This window comes from Idiotropiscis lumnitzeri, chromosome 11 (assembly GCF_059441095.1).
Source record: "Idiotropiscis lumnitzeri isolate Australia: NSW breed Sydney's pygmy pipehorse chromosome 11, RoL_Ilum_1.0, whole genome shotgun sequence".
In the NCBI taxonomy this organism is placed as follows: Eukaryota; Metazoa; Chordata; class Actinopteri; order Syngnathiformes; family Syngnathidae; genus Idiotropiscis; species Idiotropiscis lumnitzeri.
Genome location: NC_142401.1, coordinates 11480867 through 11502215, shown reverse-complemented (window position 1 = coordinate 11502215; position 21349 = coordinate 11480867). Strand labels below are relative to the sequence as shown.

Sequence of the window (21349 nt, the reverse complement as noted above, 5' to 3'; positions counted from 1 at the left end):
TTCATGTATTACATACAATTGAACAATCCCACAAATCCAATAGCTGCACACTCTAAGATCCAATAAAAGTGTGCATTACATTCAGAGGAGAATTAAAATTATACTTATTAATAGCACATTGACATTCCAAATACTAAAACTATATTCTTACAGCATATGTGTCTATTTTGGATGTTAGCGTTAAAATGTATTCAACAGTTTGTGACCTTTTAAACGCAGCCAGATGTTTTATTGTACTGTTGTCTTTCAGAGCAAGGACATCGGGATCCAGATGCACGAGGAGCTGGTGAAGGTGACCAATGAACTTTACACTGTAAGTCCAACATTGAGTGCTTTTTTTTTTTTTTTTTTTAATTTTTATCACAGCTGGCAATCCATCTTTTCTTTCTTTTCCTTTTTGTTTTCTCAACTTGTTTATTTCAATAGCTATTCGAGCTTAGCATAAATGTGTGTGTCCTAGACATTTTTTTTAATTTTAAGTCAATGTGTGTCTTCATTGAATTGGATTGATGATTATGTAAAGAAATTGGATAAGTGATGAAGTGGGCCAGTATTTTCTTGCCTCAAATGTGCTGGTTTAGGTTCACGCTTTGTCTGTGCGGATTAATACCCAGAGGTGTCATTTTGTCATACAGCACATCGTTTTGTTTTTATCTGCAAAATGCAGCTGCATTGGGAGCATGTGGGGTGGAGGGGAATGGATTACCCAAAGTGCATCTTTTTTCCTTGACAATGCACTTTTATTTTAGTCCTCCGTGCTGCTTTGTTGTTGCTCATGCTACATCTTTTTAATTCCTAACACTGTCATAAAAATCCATTCCTATGTGCTGGTGTTTTCCTTATGAGCCTTTTCTGCAAGCCACTTTCGGTTTATTTTTTTTCATCCGTCACCAAGGTGTAAATTAAAAGCCATTCTTCTATTCAACCATCAACTCAGTGCTTAGCAAATTTATTAAAGACCATTTAGGCTCATCGAGTGCTGTAATGCAGGCGCTATTAAGCTCAGTGAGCTGTCAAAAGTTTTTTTCATTTAGAACAAGAATGAGAAATTTGTCACTTCAATTCCCCTTTTATATGCCCTCATAAGTATTGTAATATGAAACTATTAACTGAGAGTTGATGGGTAAGTTTCTTCAAATTTTTATCGTAAATTTCGGTAAATTAAATTGTGCTGTAATGCGGATACGCTGTGTGCTATTGCGCCAATATGCTTTCTAAATGAATGAAATGACAGTTTAAAACAAGCAACATTTTTTCCTGTGATTATGAATGTAAAAAAAAAAATATGGAAAATATAAAGGTGACTTGTTACTGGGTGCCTTTTGTAGCCGACTTGTTTTTTTGGTGCCAAAGACAAACCTAGAGCCACGCTCAGAGTTTGACATCATGCATGATCGCAGTCGGAACTCAGGAGGTGTAGAAAAACTTCTGTTCAATTTAGTAGGAAAACATTTTTATAGGAGTTGAACTCATCCTTTTCGCACTGCAACCTTGTTAGTATTTTCGTCATAAATATCCAAACCAATATTGCAGTCACTGTGTAACACATGGTGATTTTTCTTCCAACGCTTTTCATTGGCAGCCAAGAAAACTGTGAAATCCCCGGCTCCCGAGCCAGACATGAAAGGCCGTGAGCTAAAAACATATTTCCAGTCTGCCAAGTCTTGAATTGAGGAAAGTGTACGGCCTGAAAATATCCTGTTGATATTTTCAGCAACATGACTCAAAAAGATGCAACGATCCTCAGCTTCAGCTGGTGTTAATTTCCGGTTACGCAGACTTAATATCCCCAGTGAGATCAATGAAACTGATCTTATCTTTGTGATGGACCACCTGCTGTCTGTTGGCTGCTCCCGTGTTTGTCTTATTAATAGCAACACTGATTTAGAAACTCTCAGTCTGAGAATGCTGTTTCCTTCATTGCCTCATTGTATCATTCATGCGTTTGTTGACTTTTTCATTCATCAGCAGCAGGATTTGCTCACATCAAGTTGTCTTTGAGAATGTGCACTTAGAGGTCCGGACTTTTGCCACATTGTACACCTGTATGTTATTAAACCTAACAGTACTTTAGGTACACTTGCAAAATCTGATGAAATCCCTTCCACTTAATTTCTACATACATGTCTACATTAAGAGGATGGCGGAGCTGTAGCCTATCCCAGCTGACTTGAAAGAAAGGCAAGGTCCACCTTTGACTGGTCGTCAGTTAATCGCAGGGCACACAACCCTTTGGAAATTTACAACCCCTGCATGAATGGGAAAGCCGTGCACCGGCAAACAGTTAAACACACAAATACTAAATGTGAACACTCACAAAGTGCCTGGAGTAGAAGCGCGCACTGAATTAACTGCGTGGTAAATGGCCAAACCGAGCTGGAGTCAGAGTTCCTGATGTCACTCGCCAGGCCACACCCCTTAAAGACACACATCAACACTGTGTGAGCCTCTCAGTTTATTTAGTTTTTATTTGTATTTTACAGTACTCTGGTATACTTTTTATATAATATTCCTTTTTGTGCCACTGAAAGTGAAGAATTTCCTGTGTTTATGCTGATAATTTTCCCATTGGTGGAGCTTGGTCACATGATGCGTTTGAACAATATCATATTTCTCCCGTTTTCTAGCCTTGGAAACTGCGTTGTTTGTAAGTTAAGATTCCTAACTTGCCGATAAGAGTTGTACAATAATAATTTTGACATCTTTTGTTTAGTAATTGATCTTTGTTTATACTGTACAGTACAGAGTTTTACTTAGCTTTTATTCAATGCAGACTTGCTAGCTACAGGAAAGAGTTAGCTAAAAGCATTAGCTAACTAATACAAATATACACATAACATCTCTTTCACAAGTGGCATATTCTAAATGTCTATTTCATGTTAATTTCGAATTTTAAAAAAAATTTATTGCATTGTCTAAGGATTCATTTAATCATTAATGTTAGTTAACTGTCGAAAATGCACCCTGTGATGGAGATTAAAATAAACACAAGGATATTTTTCATGATCAAAAACATGTGACTAAAAAAATTGTGGACGTTTTGGTTGGGCTGCAACAAAATATTGGCATTTCAGTTGATTTTATTGGGAATTTATTTGATCTACAATTAAATTCAGTTCATTTCGGGACTCAATTTGCTGCAACAAATTAAACTTACCCACCTCTGTATTTATTTAACAATATGATAATGACACATTTTTTTTTGTTTTTCTTCACATTTTCTACCCAAAATATTTGCCTTCCAGCTTTTTGTCCCTCTATTGTTGCGGTTGTTCCCCCACTCCTGGAGCATGGCGGTCTTTCGTGTAGGGCCAAAACATGATGGGACTTTATAGCGCTTCTTCAAAGGCTACATTGGGAAATATTACTATCACAGGCTTTGACCCAAAGGCAGTTCTTGAAGAGATGAAAGGACTTGTAGTGCCTAAGTGTACATGATTTAGTGGATCGCAGGAAACAAATAAATCACTGTTTATGTAGAGCGTCCAGAATCCTGGGGTGTTTACAAAAAAAACAAAACCTAAATGCATTTAGGATGTTAAAAGACACCACTCACATCTGGGTGACACTTTACAAGATTGAGGAAGAAGCATGTGGTTACATTTAACAAGAATACAGGGTACTCTTTTCATTCCTTCTGCCACTACAGACACGTTGTCACCTTGCTGCAGCAGTATTAAGTATCTCAATTGTAGTAGGGAAATGGTAGAAAAAAAAGTCGCGGGATGTGAGGATGGCTTGGAAATATGACTTCCTGTATTCTGTTGAGAAGTTCCATGTGTGGTGACATGTGTGCTACTGCCATATCTTTAGCCCTAAATGATCCACCAGGCCACCATGAAAGAGCAAAGCAGCCTTTGGAAAGAACTGAAGAGTTTGGAAGGGGATATTTCTCAGTGGCTCATTCTGTTCTGTAAATCATAGATTAGTCTGACTGGGCTCTTTTTAAAGTGCTTTCTCATTCTAGTGGAGTAGGACTACAACATTCCATTTTCAAGTCAAACCACCTTCATATTGAAAACAGCATCCCCCAAAGCCTGCCAATTGAGTCTGCACAACGAGATGATGATGATATAAGCATGCCGATGTTGGCAGCCGTTGTTGAACTTTGGCTTGTCCTCCACAGGTGATGAAGACGTATCACATGTACCACACGGAGAGCATCAGCGCCGAGAGCAAGCTGAAGGATGCGGAGAAACAGGAGGAGAAGCAATTTAGCAAGTCGGGAGATCTCAACGTGAACCTCCTGCGACACGAAGACCGGCAGTCCCGACGCAGCTCTGTTAGGAAGATCGAGAAAATGAAAGAGAAGGTGGGTATTTAGTATTTACTGGGGATATTAATCCTGGAATGGATGGAGAACATGGTGAGTATAGTTCACAAAAATTAACAAAATAATTAAAACTACATTTGAAATCAACCGCATTTTAAAATCTACCTCAGGCTGGTGTATTAAATTAATTGCCGAAGCACATTTTCTCTAGTTTTAGTTAGTTTTGTAAACGTAAAATGTGCTTTCAGTTAGTATTCATTTTTCTAACACATTTTAGTTTTTTTTATTTTATTTCATTAAGGAAAATGTGTTTTCAATTCTAGTTGTAGTTGTTTTGTTAGTTTTCGTTTACAAAAATAACCCTGAAAAAAATAACCTTAATTTACTTTTAATTATCTAAAATAATAAACAAAAATATTTAATTATTTAAAATGTCTGTCAACTATTTTATTATAAAACTAACACAATTAATTTTTACATGTACAATTCATTTAATTAGAATTAATGTTTTTATTCAATTAAAATTTATTTTTATTTTACTAATTTCTTTTTAAAGTTGTAGATTTTTTTTCCCCTCTACATCAATTAAACAATTATTTTATTAGATGAATGAATTAACCAATTTTAGGGACAGGTGATGAATTAATACAGTAAATATTGAAAGACTGTTGACTACTTAAATGCTTGGATGGCCAACTTAAAGAAAGGAGTGGGCCTTATCCGGCCCGTGGGCCATGGTTTGCACACCACTGCTTTTAAAGCATGATCGTCTACATTTAAGTCATATCAAAGGGTCAAGCCAATGGAGATTACAACAAGACCTCCTTTGCAGAGGTAACAAAAATATATAATATAAGACAGCCAGAAACAGCAGCAAGCTTAGCTAGTGAGTCGAAACGTCTCTGCGGAGACTGCAGAACTCCAAGCTCAAAGGCAAGCTCAGCTTGCATTCTATTGCTGCAAAGTACTATTACTTTCAACAGTTTTCACTCAGGAGCTTCCTCTGGAAATTCCTCATGCAAATGAAATTCCCTTTTATAGATCAGGTGGAAGAAATCAAGAGGCTCAGCGCATGACAGTGTTTCTGATTTATATGAGATGGCTCTTGCTTTGGGAATTGAGCACTTTTTATAACGCAGTGCAGCAAGGAACATTCCACCCTTCTAGTGCCTCGTTTCGGAGCTATTGATGTTGTCTCTGGCTCACACTTTGAGGTGGAAATAGCCTACCTATGCGGTACCATTGAAATTTGCATGCCGAGGGCTTTATGATATAGAGCAAAACGTGCACACGGTCGAAAAGGAAGCTACCCTGTTAAGTCAGTGCAAGAAAAGTATTTGACTAGTTCAATGCAACTACATTTTATTTGTAAACAGCTAATATTAATTGAATTTAATTATATTTTGGGGTTTAAATGACAAATCTTTGTTTTCCAGTAAAATTTCCATTTCATTATTTATACCTCTCCATTGACCTATCCTTCCATTTCCACTAGCCCTCATTCGAGTTGAGGGTGAGCTGGAGTCTATCGCAGCTGACTTTGGACGAGAGGCAGGGTCACTTGTCACTAGCCAATCGCAGGGCGCATCGAGACAAACCATTCACACTCACAACTTAAAAGGTCATACAGAACCAAGCAGCAGTGGTCCCCAACCTTTTTTCCGCCGCGGACCGGTTAAAACAAATCCATAACTTTTGCGGACCGCCAACTTTGCTCACCGCATATTGTGCAAATTGGGCTTTGTATGTGTTTTTTTTTTTTAACTCATTTTGCTAGCTTGTGGGTTTAATACTCATGCAATGTGCCTGAGACATGTCACGAGGTGAGAAGCTGGTCACTTTTCAAAATGAAGTATCTTTCAACCTCAAATACTAAATAAACTACAAGTAGTGCAAAACCTTTTTTTTTTTTTTCATCTGATGGCCCGCCGCGACCAGTTCCTAAGTGGCCGCGGGCCATTGGTATTTAATATTGTGGTTGTAGCTGCATCTCAATGTGCTTAATAAATTTCCTTGTCAAGTAACTAGATATTGTAACGGGTATTTGTAGAGGGCTAAGTTGTGCTGTACTTCTTGTATAGGCCCTCATTAGATGCGTTATGCCCGCTGAGTGCACCAGCTGTTAAAGTCGCAGCCTTTTTTGTCAGCATTGTGCAGTCTCCTGAGTGTTGAGAAACACATTCATGACTAAACACAAGCCTGCGCGCGCCGCTTAACACATGACTAATGTAGATGCAGCTTCCCTGGAGTGTTTCCAAACATCCCGCGACCGTCTCTGCCTCTCGGAGGGTCCCAGAGCTGCAGCTGCTTCAGCGCACACACACACACCCACGCACCCCCACCCACACGCAGACACACGCACATCTGCTTGATTTACCCACTGATGTGTTTTTCCCTTCATCTGTTCTCCCCTCTCTAGAGGCAAGCCAAGTACTCCGAGAATAAGCTCAAGTGCACCAAAGCCCGCAATGACTATTTGTTGAACCTGGCAGCAACAAACGCGGTGGTGGCCAAATATTACATCCACGATGTCGCAGATATGATAGACGTAAGTGTACCGCACGACTTTGTTTACGTGGCTCAGCTGAGAGTTGAAGTGGATTTAACTGTGATGACTCGAGTGTCTCGCACCCTCAACTTGTTGCATTTCTTTTCCTATTTAGCGTTGTTGTTCAACACCAACTGTTCATCATACTCTTGAAAGCCTTGTGAATTATATGAATGAATGCATTGACTATACTCATTGGATTACGCACAAGCCAGTGCAGCCGCTCCTAATTTTTCACGAAATGATGCAAAAAAAATCTTCTGTCTGTATTGATCTATCCATTTTCTGTATCGCTGTCCTCTTTATTTTTTTGTCAGCTCTTCTATTGGAGCTTACTCAGCGTTTTTTGGAGAATTTAAATTTTTCCAAATTAATTGTGTTGCATTTTCTATGTGCAACACTTACAATAATTCAGTTTTAGAAGTCATCATTTCGTGTTCGAAATAAACACATACATTTAATGATAATCTCAACTACTTCACAACAGAGGCTATACTGTTCATTTGTTCTGTGAAGTTATCTTTCCCCATTGAAAGAAATGGAAATGCTATTAATCCATCCCAAAAAGCCCAAATAAAATTGTTTTTAATGAGAAAAGTAGCACTGCATAATATTACACTTAAAAACACATTCAGTAATAAGATATGTCAATAGAATGTAAAAAAGTAAAAATTTTTGCCACATTTTTTGCTTCACTGGAGATTGTGCTCTTCCTTGAGGTGCGTGCGGTTTAATACTGACTAACAGATAAACATGGCGATGGGCACCACCCCTCCGTAAGCTGCGATAAATTTTGTCAGCTTCACAGAGGATAAAGAATTGTTTGTGTTCCAATATTTATTGCTTAACACTGGAACACCGATGCTATTTGTAAGTGCATTTATGTTGTTTTGCATTGAGCCACGCCTAATTTCTCAAATATCTGAAGGCGCTAATGTATCTTCAACGGTTTGTTGGAAAGGCATTTAATTGTAAAGTGAAATAAGATTATTTAATGATTGGGAATCACTAGTATGCATAAATAATCATTTAAATGATTCCATTAACCTACAAAGACAAGCCACGCAAAGCCCACGCAGCCACAGAGACAACATGCAAAACACAGATATTTCAAACAAATGACAAAAGTTATTGGAAGAGATACTTGTCTTTCTTTCCTAAATGCGATTTGAAAAAAGTTCTTGAAAGATTTTTTTTCTCAACGTATACACATCCAATTAAGAAAAACAAAAAAAAAAGCTATTACCTGCAGACTGTTAAAGACAAATCCTGCGCTATTTTTAATGAATAAGAAGTGTATAATTAATACTTTTTTTACGTGAGTTACTGTGACCTATTATTTTATTTTTTTTGCTCAAGTAGACATCGGTGGTGCTTTGCAACACGTCAGCAAGGAGACCCATTTTTCGTTAAAGTGAATTTATGTTGAGAATGCACTTGTGGAACATTGCATTGATCATGTGTTGAGTTAAATAATGTAATCAGTCAGAATGTTGTCTGTGAGAAAGATGACTAGTTTCTCGACACCAAATGCAAAAAAATCTGGCATCCTGTTCCAAATTATAAAAAATTGCCACCCCTTCATTGCGTTTCTTCTATTATTTTTTCGTGTGTTTTAATATTCCGACTGGTGTTCCCTGAGGCTACCATATGGCACTACATTAGGAGTGGTCCGGCGGAGTCAGACACAAGTCATTAAATTTGTCTGGATGTAGTGATGCATAGCAGGGAATATATGTCATATCAGTCTCATTTTGTTGTTTATGATATGTAAATACTAACTTGCAGCATTGAGATACTGATTTATGAGTTTTTTAGTCTCGTGCTCTTGTTCCGCTTGTTTGATTCCACTGTCTGGATGCTGAATGGTCGATAGCATACCAAATCCTTGCTGAGCTGCGTGGAATGGGATTGTAAGGATGTCTAGTTTGGCTGCCACTTGCTGGGCAAGGAAAGAAAAGGGTTTGACGATTCAGCTCACATCAAAAGCCAGTAGATCCTAACCGCTAGACCCTATGGGACGTGGTCCTAACGTGGTCGATTCATTTTTCGGCCCGTAGTTGAAGCCAATCATGGAATAGCTAAAATCGTAACAAAGACTTTCCAATGCTAGAAGCTAAACACGAACAACATAAGCGCTTGACCGAATGGGGTACATGGTTTAAGAGAGACGTAGGGTTTACGAGACGAAACCAAGACGTTCTTGAAGCCAATCATCAGCAAATCAAAAAACTGAAATAAACCAAAGACATGCCCATGCTGGAAGATGAACTCTGACAACCAAAACACTTGACAGAATGTGGATTAAAGTTCAAGAAAGACACATACAGTTTAGAAGATAAGTTCAGAAGACAGCAAGTTCTTAATGCCAATCACTAGCAAATCCTGGAACTGTAAGGAACCAACTTTGCCATACCGGGAGTTGAACCCGGGGTACCTGGGTGAAAACCAGGGATCCTAACCGCTAGACCATATGGGACACTGCCCCTATGTGGTCGTTTAATTTTTCAGCCTGTTGGTGAAGCCAATCATGGAGGAGGTAAAATCTTAACAAAGACTTTCCAATGCTAGAAGCTAAAAATTACTTTTGCGGAGTCTTTCAGGACCACCCTTCCCATACCGGGAGTTGAACCCGGGCCACCTGGGTGAAAACCAGGGATCCTAACCGCTAGACCATATGGGACATTGTCACTACATGCTCGTTCAATTTTTTGGCCTGTTGTTTAAGCCAATCATGGAAGCGGTAAAATGGTACCGCGTTTACAATGCAAGAAGCTAGACACTGACAACATAAGCGCGAGACTGAATGGGGTACATGGTTAAAGAGAAGGGTTTTTAAAGCAGCAAGTTCATGAAGTCTATCATCAGTGAATCTAGCATTCATTCTGGACCAGCCTTCCCATACCGGGAGTTGAACCCAGGCCACCTGGGTGAAAACCAGGGATCCTAACCGCTAGACCATATGGGACACGGCCCCTATGTGGTCGTTTAATTTTTCAGCCTGTTGTTGAAGCCAATCATGGAGGTGGTAAAATCTTAAAGACTTTCCCATGCTAGAAGCTAAAAATGAATTTAGCGGTAGATGGAATGGGGTCCAAGGTTTCAGAAAAGGATTCTTAAAGCAGCAAGTTCTTGAAGTCTATCATGAGTGAACCTAGGATTCATTCAGGACCACCCTTCCCATACCGGGAGTTGAACCCGGGCCACCTGGGTGAAAAGCAAGGATCCTAAGCACTAGACTATCTGGGACATGATTTCCGTGTGCTCGTTTCATTTTTCTGCCTGTTATTTAAGCCAATCATGGAGAGGTAAAATGGTAAAGGGTTTACAATGATAGAAGCTAAACAGTGACAACATGAGCGTGAGACCGAATGGGGTACATGGTTTGAGAGATGGGTTCTTAAAGCATTAAATTCATGAAGCCGATCATCAGTGAATGCAAGACCATCCTTCCCATGACGGGAGTCGAAACCGGGACACCTGGGTGAAGACCCGGGATCCGCAACCGCTAGACCATATGGGACATTGTCACTACATGCTCGTTTAATTTTTTGGCCTGTTGTTTAGGCCAAACATGGAAGCGGTAAAATGGTACCGGGTTTACAATGCAAGAAGCTAGACACTGACAACATAAGTGCGAGACTGAATGGGGTACATGGTTTAAGAGAAGGATTCTTAAAGCAGCACGTTCATGAAGTCTATCATTAGTGAATCCAGGAGTCATTCTGGACCACCCTGCCCATACCGGGAGTTGAACCCGGGCCACCTGGGTGAAAACCAGGGATCCTACCCGCTAGACCATATGGGACATGGTCTCCGGGTGGTCGTATAATTTTTCGGCCTGTTGTTGAAGCCAATCTTTGAGGAGGTAAAATCTTAACAAAGACTTTCCCATGCTAGAAGCTAAAAATGACTTATGCGGTAGACGGAATGGGGTCCATGGTTAAAGAGAAGGGTTCTTAAAGCAGCAAGTACATGATGTCTATCATCAGTGAATCTAGGAGTCTTTCTGGACCACCCTTCCCATACCGGGAGTTGAACCCGGGCCACCTGGGTGAAAACCAGGGATCCTAACCGCTAGACCATATGGGACATGGTCGGTGGGTGGTTGTATAATTTTTCGGCCTGTTGTTGAAGCCTATCATGGAGGAGGTAAAATTTTAACAAAGACTTTCCCATGCTAGAAGCTAAAAATGACATATGCGGTAGACGGAATGGGGTCCATGGTTATAGAGAAGGGTTCTTAAAGCAGCAAGTACATGATGTCTATCATCAGTGAATCTAGGAGTCTTTCTGGACCACCCTTCCCATACCGGGAGTTGAACCCGGGCCACCTGGGTGAAAACCAGGGATCCTAACCGCTAGACCATATGGGACATGGTCTCCGGGTGGTCGTATAATTTTTCGGCCTGTTGTTGAAGCCAATCGTGGAGGAGGTAAAATTTTAACAAAGACTTTCCCATGCTAGAAGCTAAAAATTACTTATGCGGTAGACGGAATGGGGTCCATGGTTAAAGAGAAGGGTTCTTAAAGCAGCAAGTACATGACGTCTATCATCAGTGAATCTAGGAGTCTCTCTGGACCACCCTTCCCATACCGGGAGTTGAACCCGGGCCACCTGGGTGAAAACCAGGGATCCTAACCGCTAGACCATATGGGACATGGTCTGCGGGTGGTTGTATAATTTTTCGGCCTGTTGTGGAAGCCAATCATGGAGGAGGTAAAAATTTAACAAAGACTTTCCCACGCAAGAAGCTAAAAATGACTTATGCGGTAGACGGAATGGGGTCCATGGTTAAAGAGAAGGGTTCTTAAAGCAGCAAGTACATGATGTCTATCATCAGTGAATCTAGGAGTCTCTCTGGACCACCCTTCCCATACCGGGAGTTGAACCCGGGCCACCTGGGTGAAAACCAGGGATCCTAACCGCTAGACCATATGGGACATTGTAGGTGGGTGGCTGTATAATTTTTCGGCCTGTTGTTGAAGCCAATCATGGAGGAGGTAAAATCTTAACAAAGACTTTCCCATGCTAGAAGCTAAAAATGACTTATGCGGTAGATGGAATGGGGTCCATGGTTTAAGAGAAGGGTTCTTAAAAGAGCAAGTTCTTGAAGTCCATCATCAGTGAATCTAGGACTCATTCTGGACCAGCCTTCCCATACCGGGAGTTGAACCCGGGCCACCTGGGTGAAAACCAGGGATCCTAACCGCTAGACCATATGGGACATGGTCTGCGGGTGGTTGTATAATTTTTCGGCCTGTTGTTGAAGCCAATCATTGAGGAGGTAAAAATTTAACAAGGACTTTCCCACGCTCGAAGCTAAAAATGACTTATGCGGTAGACGGAATGGGGTCCATGGTTAAAGAGAAGGTTATTAAAGGAGCAAGTACATGATGTCTATCATTAGTGAATCTAGGAGTCTTTCTGGACCACCCTTCCCATACCGGGAGTTGAACCCGGGCCACCTGGGTGAAAACCAGGGATCCTAACCGCTAGACCATATGGGATATGGACTCCGCGTGGTCGTATAATTTTTCGGCCTGTTGTTGAAGCCAATCATGGAGGAGGTAAAAATTTAACAAAGTCTTTCCCATGCTAGAAGCTAAAAATGACTTATGCGGTAGACAGAATGGGGTCCATGGTTTAAGAGAAGGGTTCTTAAAGCAGCAAGTTCTTGAAGTCCATCATCAGTGAATCTCGGACGCACTCTGGACCAGCCTTCCCATACCGGGAGTTGAACCCGGGCCACCTGGGTGAAAACCAGGGATCCTAACCGCTAGACCATATGGGACATGGTTTGCGGGTGGTTGTATAATTTTTCGGCCTGTTGTTGAAGCCAATCATGGAGGAGGTAAAAATTTAACAAAGACTTTCCCACGCTAGAAGCTAAAAATGACTCATGGGGTAGACGGAATGGAGTCCATGGTTAAAGAGAAGGGTTCTTAAAGCAGCAAGTACATGATGTCTATCATCAGTGAATCTAGGAGTCTTTCTGGACCACCCTTCCCATACCAGGAGTTGAACCCGGGCCACCTGGGTGAAAACCAGGGATCCTAACCGCTAGACCATATGGGACATGGTCTGCGGGTGGTTGTATAATTTTTCGGCCTGTTGTGGAAGCCAATCATGGAGGAGGTAAAAATTTAACAAAGACTTTCCCACGCTAGAAGCTAAAAATGACTTATGCGGTAGACGGAATGGGGTCCATGGTTAAAGAGAAGGGTTCTTAAAGCAGCAAGTACATGATGTCGATCATCAGTGAATCTAGGAGTCTTTCTGGACCACCCTTCCCATACCGGGAGTTGAACCCGGGCCACCTGGGTGAAAACCAGGGATCCTAACCGCTAGACCATATGGGACATTGTCACTACATGCTCGTTTAATTTTTTGGCCTGTTGTTTAAGCCAATCATGGAAGCGGTAAAATGGTACCGGGTTTACAATGCAAGAAGCTAGACACTGACAACATAAGCGCGAGACTGAATGGGGTACATGGTTAAAGAGAAGGGTTCTTAAAGCAGCAAGTACATGAAGTCTATCATCAGTGAATCATATGGGACATGGTCTGCGGGTGGTCGTTTAATTTTTCAGCCTGTTGGTGAAGCCAATCGTGGAGGAGGTAAAATCTTAACAAAGACTTTCCCATGCTAGAAGCTAAAAATTACTTATGCGGTAGACGGAATCGGGTCCATGGTTAAAGAGAAGGGTTCTTAAAGCAGCAAGTGCATGAAGTCTATCATCAGTGAATCTAGTAGTCATTCTGGACCAGCCTTCCCATACCGGGAGTTGAACCCGGGCCACCTGGGTGAAAACCAGGGATCCTAACCGCTAGACCATATGGGACATGGTCTGCGGGTGGTTGTATAATTTTTCGGCCTGTTGTGGAAGCCAATCATGGAGGAGGTAAAAATTTAACAAAGACTTTCCCATGCTAGAAGCTAAAAATGACTTAAGCGGGAGACGGAATGGGGTCCATGGTTTAGGAGAACAGTTCTTAAAGGAGCAAGTTCATGAAGACTATCATCAGTGAATCTAGGTGTCGTTCTGGACCACTCTTCCCATACCGGGAGTTGAACCCGGGCCACCTGGGTGAAAACCAGGGATCCTAACCGCTAGACCATATGGGACATGGTCTGCGGGTGGTTGTATAATTTTTCGGCCTGTTGTTGAAGCCAATCATGGAGGAGGTAAAAATTTAACAAAGACTTTCTCACGCTAGAAGCTAAAAATGACTTATGCGGTAGACGGAAGGGGGTCCATGGTTAAAGAGAAGGGTTCTTAAAGCAGCAAGTACATGATCTCTATCATCAGTGAATCTAGGACTCATTCTGGACCAGCCTTCCCATACCGGGAGTTGAACCCGGGCCACCTGGGTGAAAACCAGGGATCCTAACCGCTAGACCATATGGGACATTGTAGGTGGGTGGCTGTATAATTTTTCGGCCTGTTGTTGAAGCCAATCATGGAGGAGGTAAAATCTTAACAAAGACTTTCCCATGCTAGAAGCTAAAAATGACTGATGCGGTAGATGGAATGGGGTCCATGGTTTAAGAGAAGGGTTCTTAAAAGAGCAAGTTCTTGAAGTCCATCATCAGTGAATCTAGGACTTATTCTGGACCAGCCTTCCCATACCGGGAGTTGAACCCGGGCCACCTGGGTGAAAACCAGGGATCCTAACCGCTAGACCATATGGGACATGGTCTGCGGGTGGTTGTATAATTTTTCGGCCTGTTGTTGAAGCCAATCATTGAGGAGGTAAAAATTTAACAAGGACTTTCCCACGCTCGAAGCTAAAAATGACTTATGCGGTAGACGGAATGGGGTCCATGGTTAAAGAGAAGGTTATTAAAGGAGCAAGTACATGATGTCTATCATTAGTGAATCTAGGAGTCTTTCTGGACCACCCTTCCCATACCGGGAGTTGAACCCGGGCCACCTGGGTGAAAACCAGGGATCCTAACCGCTAGACCATATGGGATATGGACTCCGCGTGGTCGTATAATTTTTCGGCCTGTTGTTGAAGCCAATCATGGAGGAGGTAAAAATTTAACAAAGTCTTTCCCATGCTAGAAGCTAAAAATGACTTATGCGGTAGACAGAATGGGGTCCATGGTTTAAGAGAAGGGTTCTTAAAGCAGCAAGTTCTTGAAGTCCATCATCAGTGAATCTCGGACGCACTCTGGACCAGCCTTCCCATACCGGGAGTTGAACCCGGGCCACCTGGGTGAAAACCAGGGATCCTAACCGCTAGACCATATGGGACATGGTTTGCGGGTGGTTGTATAATTTTTCGGCCTGTTGTTGAAGCCAATCATGGAGGAGGTAAAAATTTAACAAAGACTTTCCCACGCTAGAAGCTAAAAATGACTCATGGGGTAGACGGAATGGAGTCCATGGTTAAAGAGAAGGGTTCTTAAAGCAGCAAGTACATGATGTCTATCATCAGTGAATCTAGGAGTCTTTCTGGACCACCCTTCCCATACCAGGAGTTGAACCCGGGCCACCTGGGTGAAAACCAGGGATCCTAACCGCTAGACCATATGGGACATGGTCTGCGGGTGGTTGTATAATTTTTCGGCCTGTTGTGGAAGCCAATCATGGAGGAGGTAAAAATTTAACAAAGACTTTCCCACGCTAGAAGCTAAAAATGACTTATGCGGTAGACGGAATGGGGTCCATGGTTAAAGAGAAGGGTTCTTAAAGCAGCAAGTACATGATGTCGATCATCAGTGAATCTAGGAGTCTTTCTGGACCACCCTTCCCATACCGGGAGTTGAACCCGGGCCACCTGGGTGAAAACCAGGGATCCTAACCGCTAGACCATATGGGACATTGTCACTACATGCTCGTTTAATTTTTTGGCCTGTTGTTTAAGCCAATCATGGAAGCGGTAAAATGGTACCGGGTTTACAATGCAAGAAGCTAGACACTGACAACATAAGCGCGAGACTGAATGGGGTACATGGTTAAAGAGAAGGGTTCTTAAAGCAGCAAGTACATGAAGTCTATCATCAGTGAATCATATGGGACATGGTCTGCGGGTGGTCGTTTAATTTTTCAGCCTGTTGGTGAAGCCAATCGTGGAGGAGGTAAAATCTTAACAAAGACTTTCCCATGCTAGAAGCTAAAAATGACTTATGCGGTAGACGGAATCGGGTCCATGGTTAAAGAGAAGGGTTCTTAAAGCAGCAAGTGCATGAAGTCTATCATCAGTGAATCTAGTAGTCATTCTGGACCAGCCTTCCCATACCGGGAGTTGAACCCGGGCCACCTGGGTGAAAACCAGGGATCCTAACCGCTAGACCATATGGGACATGGTCTGCGGGTGGTTGTATAATTTTTCGGCCTGTTGTGGAAGCCAATCATGGAGGAGGTAAAAATTTAACAAAGACTTTCCCATGCTAGAAGCTAAAAACGACTTAAGCGGGAGACGGAATGGGGTCCATGGTTTAGGAGAACAGTTCTTAAAGCAGCAAGTTCATGAAGACTATCATCAGTGAATCTAGGTGTCGTTCTGGACCACTCTTCCCATACCGGGAGTTGAACCCGGGCCACCTGGGTGAAAACCAGGGATCCTAACCGCTAGACCATATGGGACATGGTCTGCGGGTGGTTGTATAATTTTTCGGCCTGTTGTTGAAGCCAATCATGGAGGAGGTAAAAATTTAACAAAGACTTTCTCACGCTAGAAGCTAAAAATGACTTATGCGGTAGACGGAAGGGGGTCCATGGTTAAAGAGAAGGGTTCTTAAAGCAGCAAGTACATGATGTCTATCATCAGTGAATCTAGGACTCATTCTGGACCAGCCTTCCCATACCGGGAGTTGAACCCGGGCCACCTGGGTGAAAACCAGGGATCCTAACCACTAGACTATATGGGACATGGTCTGCGGGTGGTTGTATAATTTTTCGGCCTGTTGTTGAAGCCAATCATGGAGGAGGTAAAAATTTAACAAAGACTTTCCCACGCTAGAAGCTAAAAATGACTTATGCGGTAGACGGAATGGGGTCCATGGTTAAAGAGAAGGGTTCTTAAAGCAGCAAGTACATGATGTCTATCATCAGTGAATCTAGGAGTCTTTCTGGACCACCCTTCCCATACCGGGAGTTGAACCCGGGCCACCTGGGTGAAAACCAGGGATCCTAACCGCTAGACCATATAGGACATGGTCTGCGGGTGGTTGTATAATTTTTCGGCCTGTTGTGGAAGCCAATCATGGAGGAGGTAAAAATTCAACAAAGACTTTCCCACGCTAGAAGCTAAAAATGACTTATGCGGTAGACGGAATGGGGTCCATGGTTAAAGAGAAGGGTTCTTAAAGCAGCAAGTACATGATGTCTATCATCAGTGAATATAGGAGTCTTTCTGGACCACCCTTCCCATACCAGGAGTTGAACCCGGGCCACCTGGGTGAAAACCAGGGATCCTAACCGCTAGACCATATGGGACATGGTCTCCGAGTGGTAGTATAATCTTTCGGCCTGTTGTTGAAGCCAATCATGGAGGAGGTAAAATCTTAAAGACTTTCCCATGCTAGAAGCTAAAAATGAATTTAGCTGTCGATGTAATGGGGTCCAAGGTTTAAGAAAAGGATTCTTAAAGTAGCACGTTCTTGAAGTCTATCATGAGTGAATCTAGGAGTCATTCAGGACCACCCTACCCATACCGGGAGTTGAACCTGGGCCACCTGGGTGAAAACCAGGGATCCTAACCGCTAGACCACATGGGGCATGGTCTGCGTGTGGTTGTATAATTTTTCGGCCTGTTGTTGAAGCCAATCATGGAGGAGGTAAAATGGTACCGGGTTTACAATGCAAGAAGCTAGACACTGACAACATAAGCGCAAGACTGAATGGGGTACATGGTTTAAGAGAAGGGTTCTTAAAGCAGCTAGTTCATGAAGTCTATCATCAGTGAATCTAGGACTCATTCTGGACCAGGCTTCCCATACCGGGAGTTGAACCCGGGCCACCTGGGTGAAAACCAGGGATCCTAAACGCTAGACCATATGGGACATGGTCTGCGGGTGGTTGTATAATTTTTCGGCCTGTTGTTGAAGCCAATCATGGAGGAGGTAAAAATTTAACAAAGACTTTCCCACGCTAGAAGCTAAAAATGACTTATGCGGTAGACGGAATGGGGTCCATGGTTAAAGAAAAGGGTTCTTCAAGCAGCAAGTACATGATGTCTATCATCAGTGAATCTAGGACTCATTCTGGACCAGCCTTCCCATACCGGGAGTTGAACCCGGGCCACCTGGGTGAAAACCAGGGATCCTAACCGCTAGACCATATGGGACATGGTCGGCGGGTGGTTGTATAATTTTTCGGCCTGTTGTTGAAGCCAATCATGGAGGAGGTAAAAATTTAACAAAGACTTTCCCACGCTAGAAGCTAAAAATGCGGTAGACGGAATGGGGTCCATGGTTAAAGAGAAGGGTTCTTAAAGCAGCAAGTACATGATGTCGATCATCAGTGAATCTAGGAGTCTTTCTGGACCACCCTTCCCATACCAGGAGTTGAACCCGGGCCACCTGGGTGAAAACCAGGGATCGTAACCGCTAGACCATATGGGACATTGTCACTACATGCTCGTTTAATTTTTTGGCCTGTTGTTTAAGCCAATCATGGAAGCGGTAAAATGGTACCGGGTTTACAATGCAAGAAGCTAGACACTGACAACATAAGCGCGAGACTGAATGGGGTACATGGTTAAAGAGAAGGGTTCTTAAAGCAGCAAGTACATGAAGTCTATCATCAGTGAATCATATGGGACATGGTGTGCGGGTGGTCGTTTAATTTTTCAGCCTGTTGGTGAAGCCAATCGTGGAGGAGGTAAAATCTTAACAAAGACTTTCCCATGCTAGAAGCTAAAAATGACTTATGCGGTAGACGGAATGGGGTCCATGGTTAAAGAGAAGGGTTCTTAAAGCAGCAAGTGCATGAAGTCTATCATCAGTGTATCTAGTAGTCATTCTGGACCAGCCTTCCCATACCGGGAGTTGAACCCGGGCCACCTGGGTGAAAACCAGGGATTCTAACCGCTAGACCATATGGGACATGGTCTGCGGGTGGTTGTATAATTTTTCGGCCTGTTGTGGAAGCCAATCATGGAGGAGGTAAAAATTTAACAAAGACTTTCCCATGCTAGAAGCTAAAAATGACTTATGCGGTAGACGGAATGGGATCCATGGTTTAGGAGAACGGTTCTTAAAGCAGCAAGTTCATGAAGACTATCATCAGTGAATCTAGGTGTCGTTCTGGACCACTCTTCCCATACCGGGAGTTGAACTTGGGCCACCTGGGTGAAAACCAGGGATCCTAACCGCTAGACCATATGGGACATGGTCTGCGGGTGGTTGTATAATTTTTCGGCCTGTTGTTGAAGCCAATCATGGAGGAGGTAAAAATTTAACAAAGACTTTCTCACGCTAGAAGCTAAAAATGACTTATGCGGTAGACGGAAGGGGGTCCATGGTTAAAGAGAAGGGTTCTTAAAGCAGCAAGTACATGATGTCTATCATCAGTGAATCTAGGACTCATTCTGGACCAGCCTTCCCATACCGGGAGTTGAACCCGGGCCACCTGGGTGAAAACCAGGGATCCTAACCGCTAGACCATATGGGACATGGTCAGCGGGTGGTTGTATAATTTTTCGGCCTGTTGTTGAAGCCAATCATGGAGGAGGTAAAAATTTAACAAAGACTTTCCCACGCTAGAAGCTAAAAATGCGGTAGACGGAATGGGGTCCATGGTTAAAGAGAAGGGTTCTTAAAGCAGCAAGTACATGATGTCGATCATCAGTGAATCTAGGAGTCTTTCTGGACCACCCTTCCCATACCGGGAGTTGAACCCGGGCCACCTGGGTGAAAACCAGGGATCCTAACCGCTAGACCATATGGGACATTGTCACTACATGCTCGTTTAATTTTTTGGCCTGTTGTTTAAGCCAATCATGGAAGCGGTAAAATGGTACCGGGTTTACAATGCAAGAAGCTAGACACTGACAACATAAGCGCGAGACTGAATGGGGTACATGGTTAAAGAGAAGGGTTCTTAAAGCAGCAAGTACATGATGTCTATCATCAGTGAATCATATGGGACATAGTCTGCGGGTGGTCGTTTAATTTTTCAGCCTGTTGGTGAAGCCAATCGTTGAGGAGGTAAAATCTTAACAAAGACTTTCCCATGCTAGAAGCTAAAAATGACTTATGCGGTAGACGGAATGGGGTCCATGGTTAAAGAGAAGGGTTCTTAAAGCACCAAGTGCATGAAGTCTATCATCAGTGAATCTAGTAGTCATTCTGGACCAGCCTTCCCATACCGGGAGTTGAACCCGGGCCACCTGGGTGAAAACCAGGGATCCTAACCGCTAGACCATATGGGACATGGTCTGCGGGTGGTTGTATAATTTTTCGGCCTGTTGTGGAAGACAATCATGGAGGAGGTAAAAATTTAACAAAGACTTTCCCATGCTAGAAGCTAAAAATGACTTATGCGGTAGACGGAATGGGGTCCATGGTTTAGGAGAACGGTTCTTAAAGCAGCAAGTTCATGAAGACTATCATCAGTGAATCTAGGAGTCGTTCTGGACCACTCTTCCCATACCGGGAGTTGAACCCGGGCCACCTGGGTGAAAACCAGGGATCCTAGCCGCTAGACCATATGGGACACGGTCTCCGGGTGGTCGAATAATTTTTTGGCCTGTTGTTGAAGCCAATCATGGAAGCGGTAAAATGGTAAAGGGTTTACAATGCTAGAAACTAAACACTGACAACATAAGCCCGAGACCAAATGGGGGACATGGTTTAAGAGATAGGTTCTTAAAGTAAAATTTTCAGCCAATTGAGGAACAGTACAGGACCGCTATTCACATACCGGGAGTTGAACCCAGGGCACCTGGGTGAAAACCAGAGATCCTAACCACTAGACCATATGGGACTAGGCCTACAGGTGCTCGATTCATTTTTGTTGCTTGTTGTTTAAGCCAATAATTCCAGTGAAAAACACATGCCCAAGAAAAATATATAAATTCAGATTCAAATCCTATTCCCTTCCTCCTCCTGAGAATGAATATACGTGGTACTGAATATTTAAATGAACATGAAAACATTTATTGTACTGAGAAGAAAGAAACATAGTCACCATTGCTTGACTGTAAATGTGTTCAATCATCCTTTCACTCCAGCTTCTGCTGCGGCAGACTTTTAGATTTGACTATGTTTTGTTGTCACATAGATTACTTATGAGAAAAACTCATTTGCATCACCCCTTCAGTCTCCTCTTTCATTTGAGTGACTTATTAATGCTGCTTCAAAGTAAAGAGAGTTTCCTCGTGCTAACAAGCACTAAAGAGCGTTTGCTTAGTGATTCACAACTGTCAGTCGCCCCCAGCTCCCCCTAATGCTCCCCCCCAAACATCCCTTTGCTTAATTGGGTTACTTCATACCGCTCAGTGTGATAAAGCTCTGTAATTATCCTACTAGGCTAACGCCGATCAGTGTGAGCTCTTGTTTTGGAAGATC

The 21349-nt window shown here is 42.7% G+C and overlaps 1 protein-coding gene and 32 non-coding genes across 33 annotated transcripts in view; 1 reads left to right on the top strand and 32 right to left on the bottom strand.

Moving 5' to 3' along the window:
* The window catches only part of srgap3 (SLIT-ROBO Rho GTPase activating protein 3), a 68037-nt gene that overhangs the window by 28801 nt on the left and 17887 nt on the right, over positions 1–21349 (top strand). The window contains exons 5-7 of the mRNA XM_088308838.1: positions 251–313; positions 4127–4312; positions 6693–6821. Of these exons, the coding sequence (XP_088164964.1) occupies positions 251–313; positions 4127–4312; positions 6693–6821 (378 nt within the window). The remainder of the gene's footprint in view (positions 1–250; positions 314–4126; positions 4313–6692; positions 6822–21349) is intronic.
* trnae-uuc (transfer RNA glutamic acid (anticodon UUC)) lies at positions 9433–9504 on the bottom strand. The gene has a single exon. It is a non-coding gene; the product is annotated as a tRNA-Glu (tRNA).
* On the bottom strand, positions 9718–9789 carry trnae-uuc (transfer RNA glutamic acid (anticodon UUC)). The gene has a single exon. It is a non-coding gene; the product is annotated as a tRNA-Glu (tRNA).
* Positions 10558–10629, bottom strand: trnae-uuc (transfer RNA glutamic acid (anticodon UUC)). Its single transcript has one exon. It is a non-coding gene; the product is annotated as a tRNA-Glu (tRNA).
* Positions 10842–10913, bottom strand: trnae-uuc (transfer RNA glutamic acid (anticodon UUC)). Its single transcript has one exon. It is a non-coding gene; the product is annotated as a tRNA-Glu (tRNA).
* On the bottom strand, positions 11126–11197 carry trnae-uuc (transfer RNA glutamic acid (anticodon UUC)). Its single transcript has one exon. It is a non-coding gene; the product is annotated as a tRNA-Glu (tRNA).
* On the bottom strand, positions 11410–11481 carry trnae-uuc (transfer RNA glutamic acid (anticodon UUC)). The gene has a single exon. It is a non-coding gene; the product is annotated as a tRNA-Glu (tRNA).
* trnae-uuc (transfer RNA glutamic acid (anticodon UUC)) lies at positions 11694–11765 on the bottom strand. The gene has a single exon. It is a non-coding gene; the product is annotated as a tRNA-Glu (tRNA).
* Positions 11978–12049, bottom strand: trnae-uuc (transfer RNA glutamic acid (anticodon UUC)). The gene has a single exon. It is a non-coding gene; the product is annotated as a tRNA-Glu (tRNA).
* trnae-uuc (transfer RNA glutamic acid (anticodon UUC)) lies at positions 12261–12332 on the bottom strand. The gene has a single exon. It is a non-coding gene; the product is annotated as a tRNA-Glu (tRNA).
* On the bottom strand, positions 12545–12616 carry trnae-uuc (transfer RNA glutamic acid (anticodon UUC)). Its single transcript has one exon. It is a non-coding gene; the product is annotated as a tRNA-Glu (tRNA).
* trnae-uuc (transfer RNA glutamic acid (anticodon UUC)) lies at positions 12829–12900 on the bottom strand. Its single transcript has one exon. It is a non-coding gene; the product is annotated as a tRNA-Glu (tRNA).
* On the bottom strand, positions 13113–13184 carry trnae-uuc (transfer RNA glutamic acid (anticodon UUC)). Its single transcript has one exon. It is a non-coding gene; the product is annotated as a tRNA-Glu (tRNA).
* On the bottom strand, positions 13596–13667 carry trnae-uuc (transfer RNA glutamic acid (anticodon UUC)). Its single transcript has one exon. It is a non-coding gene; the product is annotated as a tRNA-Glu (tRNA).
* trnae-uuc (transfer RNA glutamic acid (anticodon UUC)) lies at positions 13880–13951 on the bottom strand. The gene has a single exon. It is a non-coding gene; the product is annotated as a tRNA-Glu (tRNA).
* On the bottom strand, positions 14164–14235 carry trnae-uuc (transfer RNA glutamic acid (anticodon UUC)). The gene has a single exon. It is a non-coding gene; the product is annotated as a tRNA-Glu (tRNA).
* Positions 14448–14519, bottom strand: trnae-uuc (transfer RNA glutamic acid (anticodon UUC)). The gene has a single exon. It is a non-coding gene; the product is annotated as a tRNA-Glu (tRNA).
* Positions 14731–14802, bottom strand: trnae-uuc (transfer RNA glutamic acid (anticodon UUC)). The gene has a single exon. It is a non-coding gene; the product is annotated as a tRNA-Glu (tRNA).
* On the bottom strand, positions 15015–15086 carry trnae-uuc (transfer RNA glutamic acid (anticodon UUC)). The gene has a single exon. It is a non-coding gene; the product is annotated as a tRNA-Glu (tRNA).
* On the bottom strand, positions 15299–15370 carry trnae-uuc (transfer RNA glutamic acid (anticodon UUC)). The gene has a single exon. It is a non-coding gene; the product is annotated as a tRNA-Glu (tRNA).
* On the bottom strand, positions 15583–15654 carry trnae-uuc (transfer RNA glutamic acid (anticodon UUC)). Its single transcript has one exon. It is a non-coding gene; the product is annotated as a tRNA-Glu (tRNA).
* trnae-uuc (transfer RNA glutamic acid (anticodon UUC)) lies at positions 16066–16137 on the bottom strand. Its single transcript has one exon. It is a non-coding gene; the product is annotated as a tRNA-Glu (tRNA).
* On the bottom strand, positions 16350–16421 carry trnae-uuc (transfer RNA glutamic acid (anticodon UUC)). Its single transcript has one exon. It is a non-coding gene; the product is annotated as a tRNA-Glu (tRNA).
* On the bottom strand, positions 16634–16705 carry trnae-uuc (transfer RNA glutamic acid (anticodon UUC)). The gene has a single exon. It is a non-coding gene; the product is annotated as a tRNA-Glu (tRNA).
* trnae-uuc (transfer RNA glutamic acid (anticodon UUC)) lies at positions 16918–16989 on the bottom strand. The gene has a single exon. It is a non-coding gene; the product is annotated as a tRNA-Glu (tRNA).
* Positions 17202–17273, bottom strand: trnae-uuc (transfer RNA glutamic acid (anticodon UUC)). Its single transcript has one exon. It is a non-coding gene; the product is annotated as a tRNA-Glu (tRNA).
* On the bottom strand, positions 17768–17839 carry trnae-uuc (transfer RNA glutamic acid (anticodon UUC)). The gene has a single exon. It is a non-coding gene; the product is annotated as a tRNA-Glu (tRNA).
* Positions 18052–18123, bottom strand: trnae-uuc (transfer RNA glutamic acid (anticodon UUC)). The gene has a single exon. It is a non-coding gene; the product is annotated as a tRNA-Glu (tRNA).
* On the bottom strand, positions 18812–18883 carry trnae-uuc (transfer RNA glutamic acid (anticodon UUC)). Its single transcript has one exon. It is a non-coding gene; the product is annotated as a tRNA-Glu (tRNA).
* Positions 19380–19451, bottom strand: trnae-uuc (transfer RNA glutamic acid (anticodon UUC)). The gene has a single exon. It is a non-coding gene; the product is annotated as a tRNA-Glu (tRNA).
* trnae-uuc (transfer RNA glutamic acid (anticodon UUC)) lies at positions 19657–19728 on the bottom strand. Its single transcript has one exon. It is a non-coding gene; the product is annotated as a tRNA-Glu (tRNA).
* On the bottom strand, positions 20140–20211 carry trnae-uuc (transfer RNA glutamic acid (anticodon UUC)). The gene has a single exon. It is a non-coding gene; the product is annotated as a tRNA-Glu (tRNA).
* On the bottom strand, positions 20424–20495 carry trnae-uuc (transfer RNA glutamic acid (anticodon UUC)). The gene has a single exon. It is a non-coding gene; the product is annotated as a tRNA-Glu (tRNA).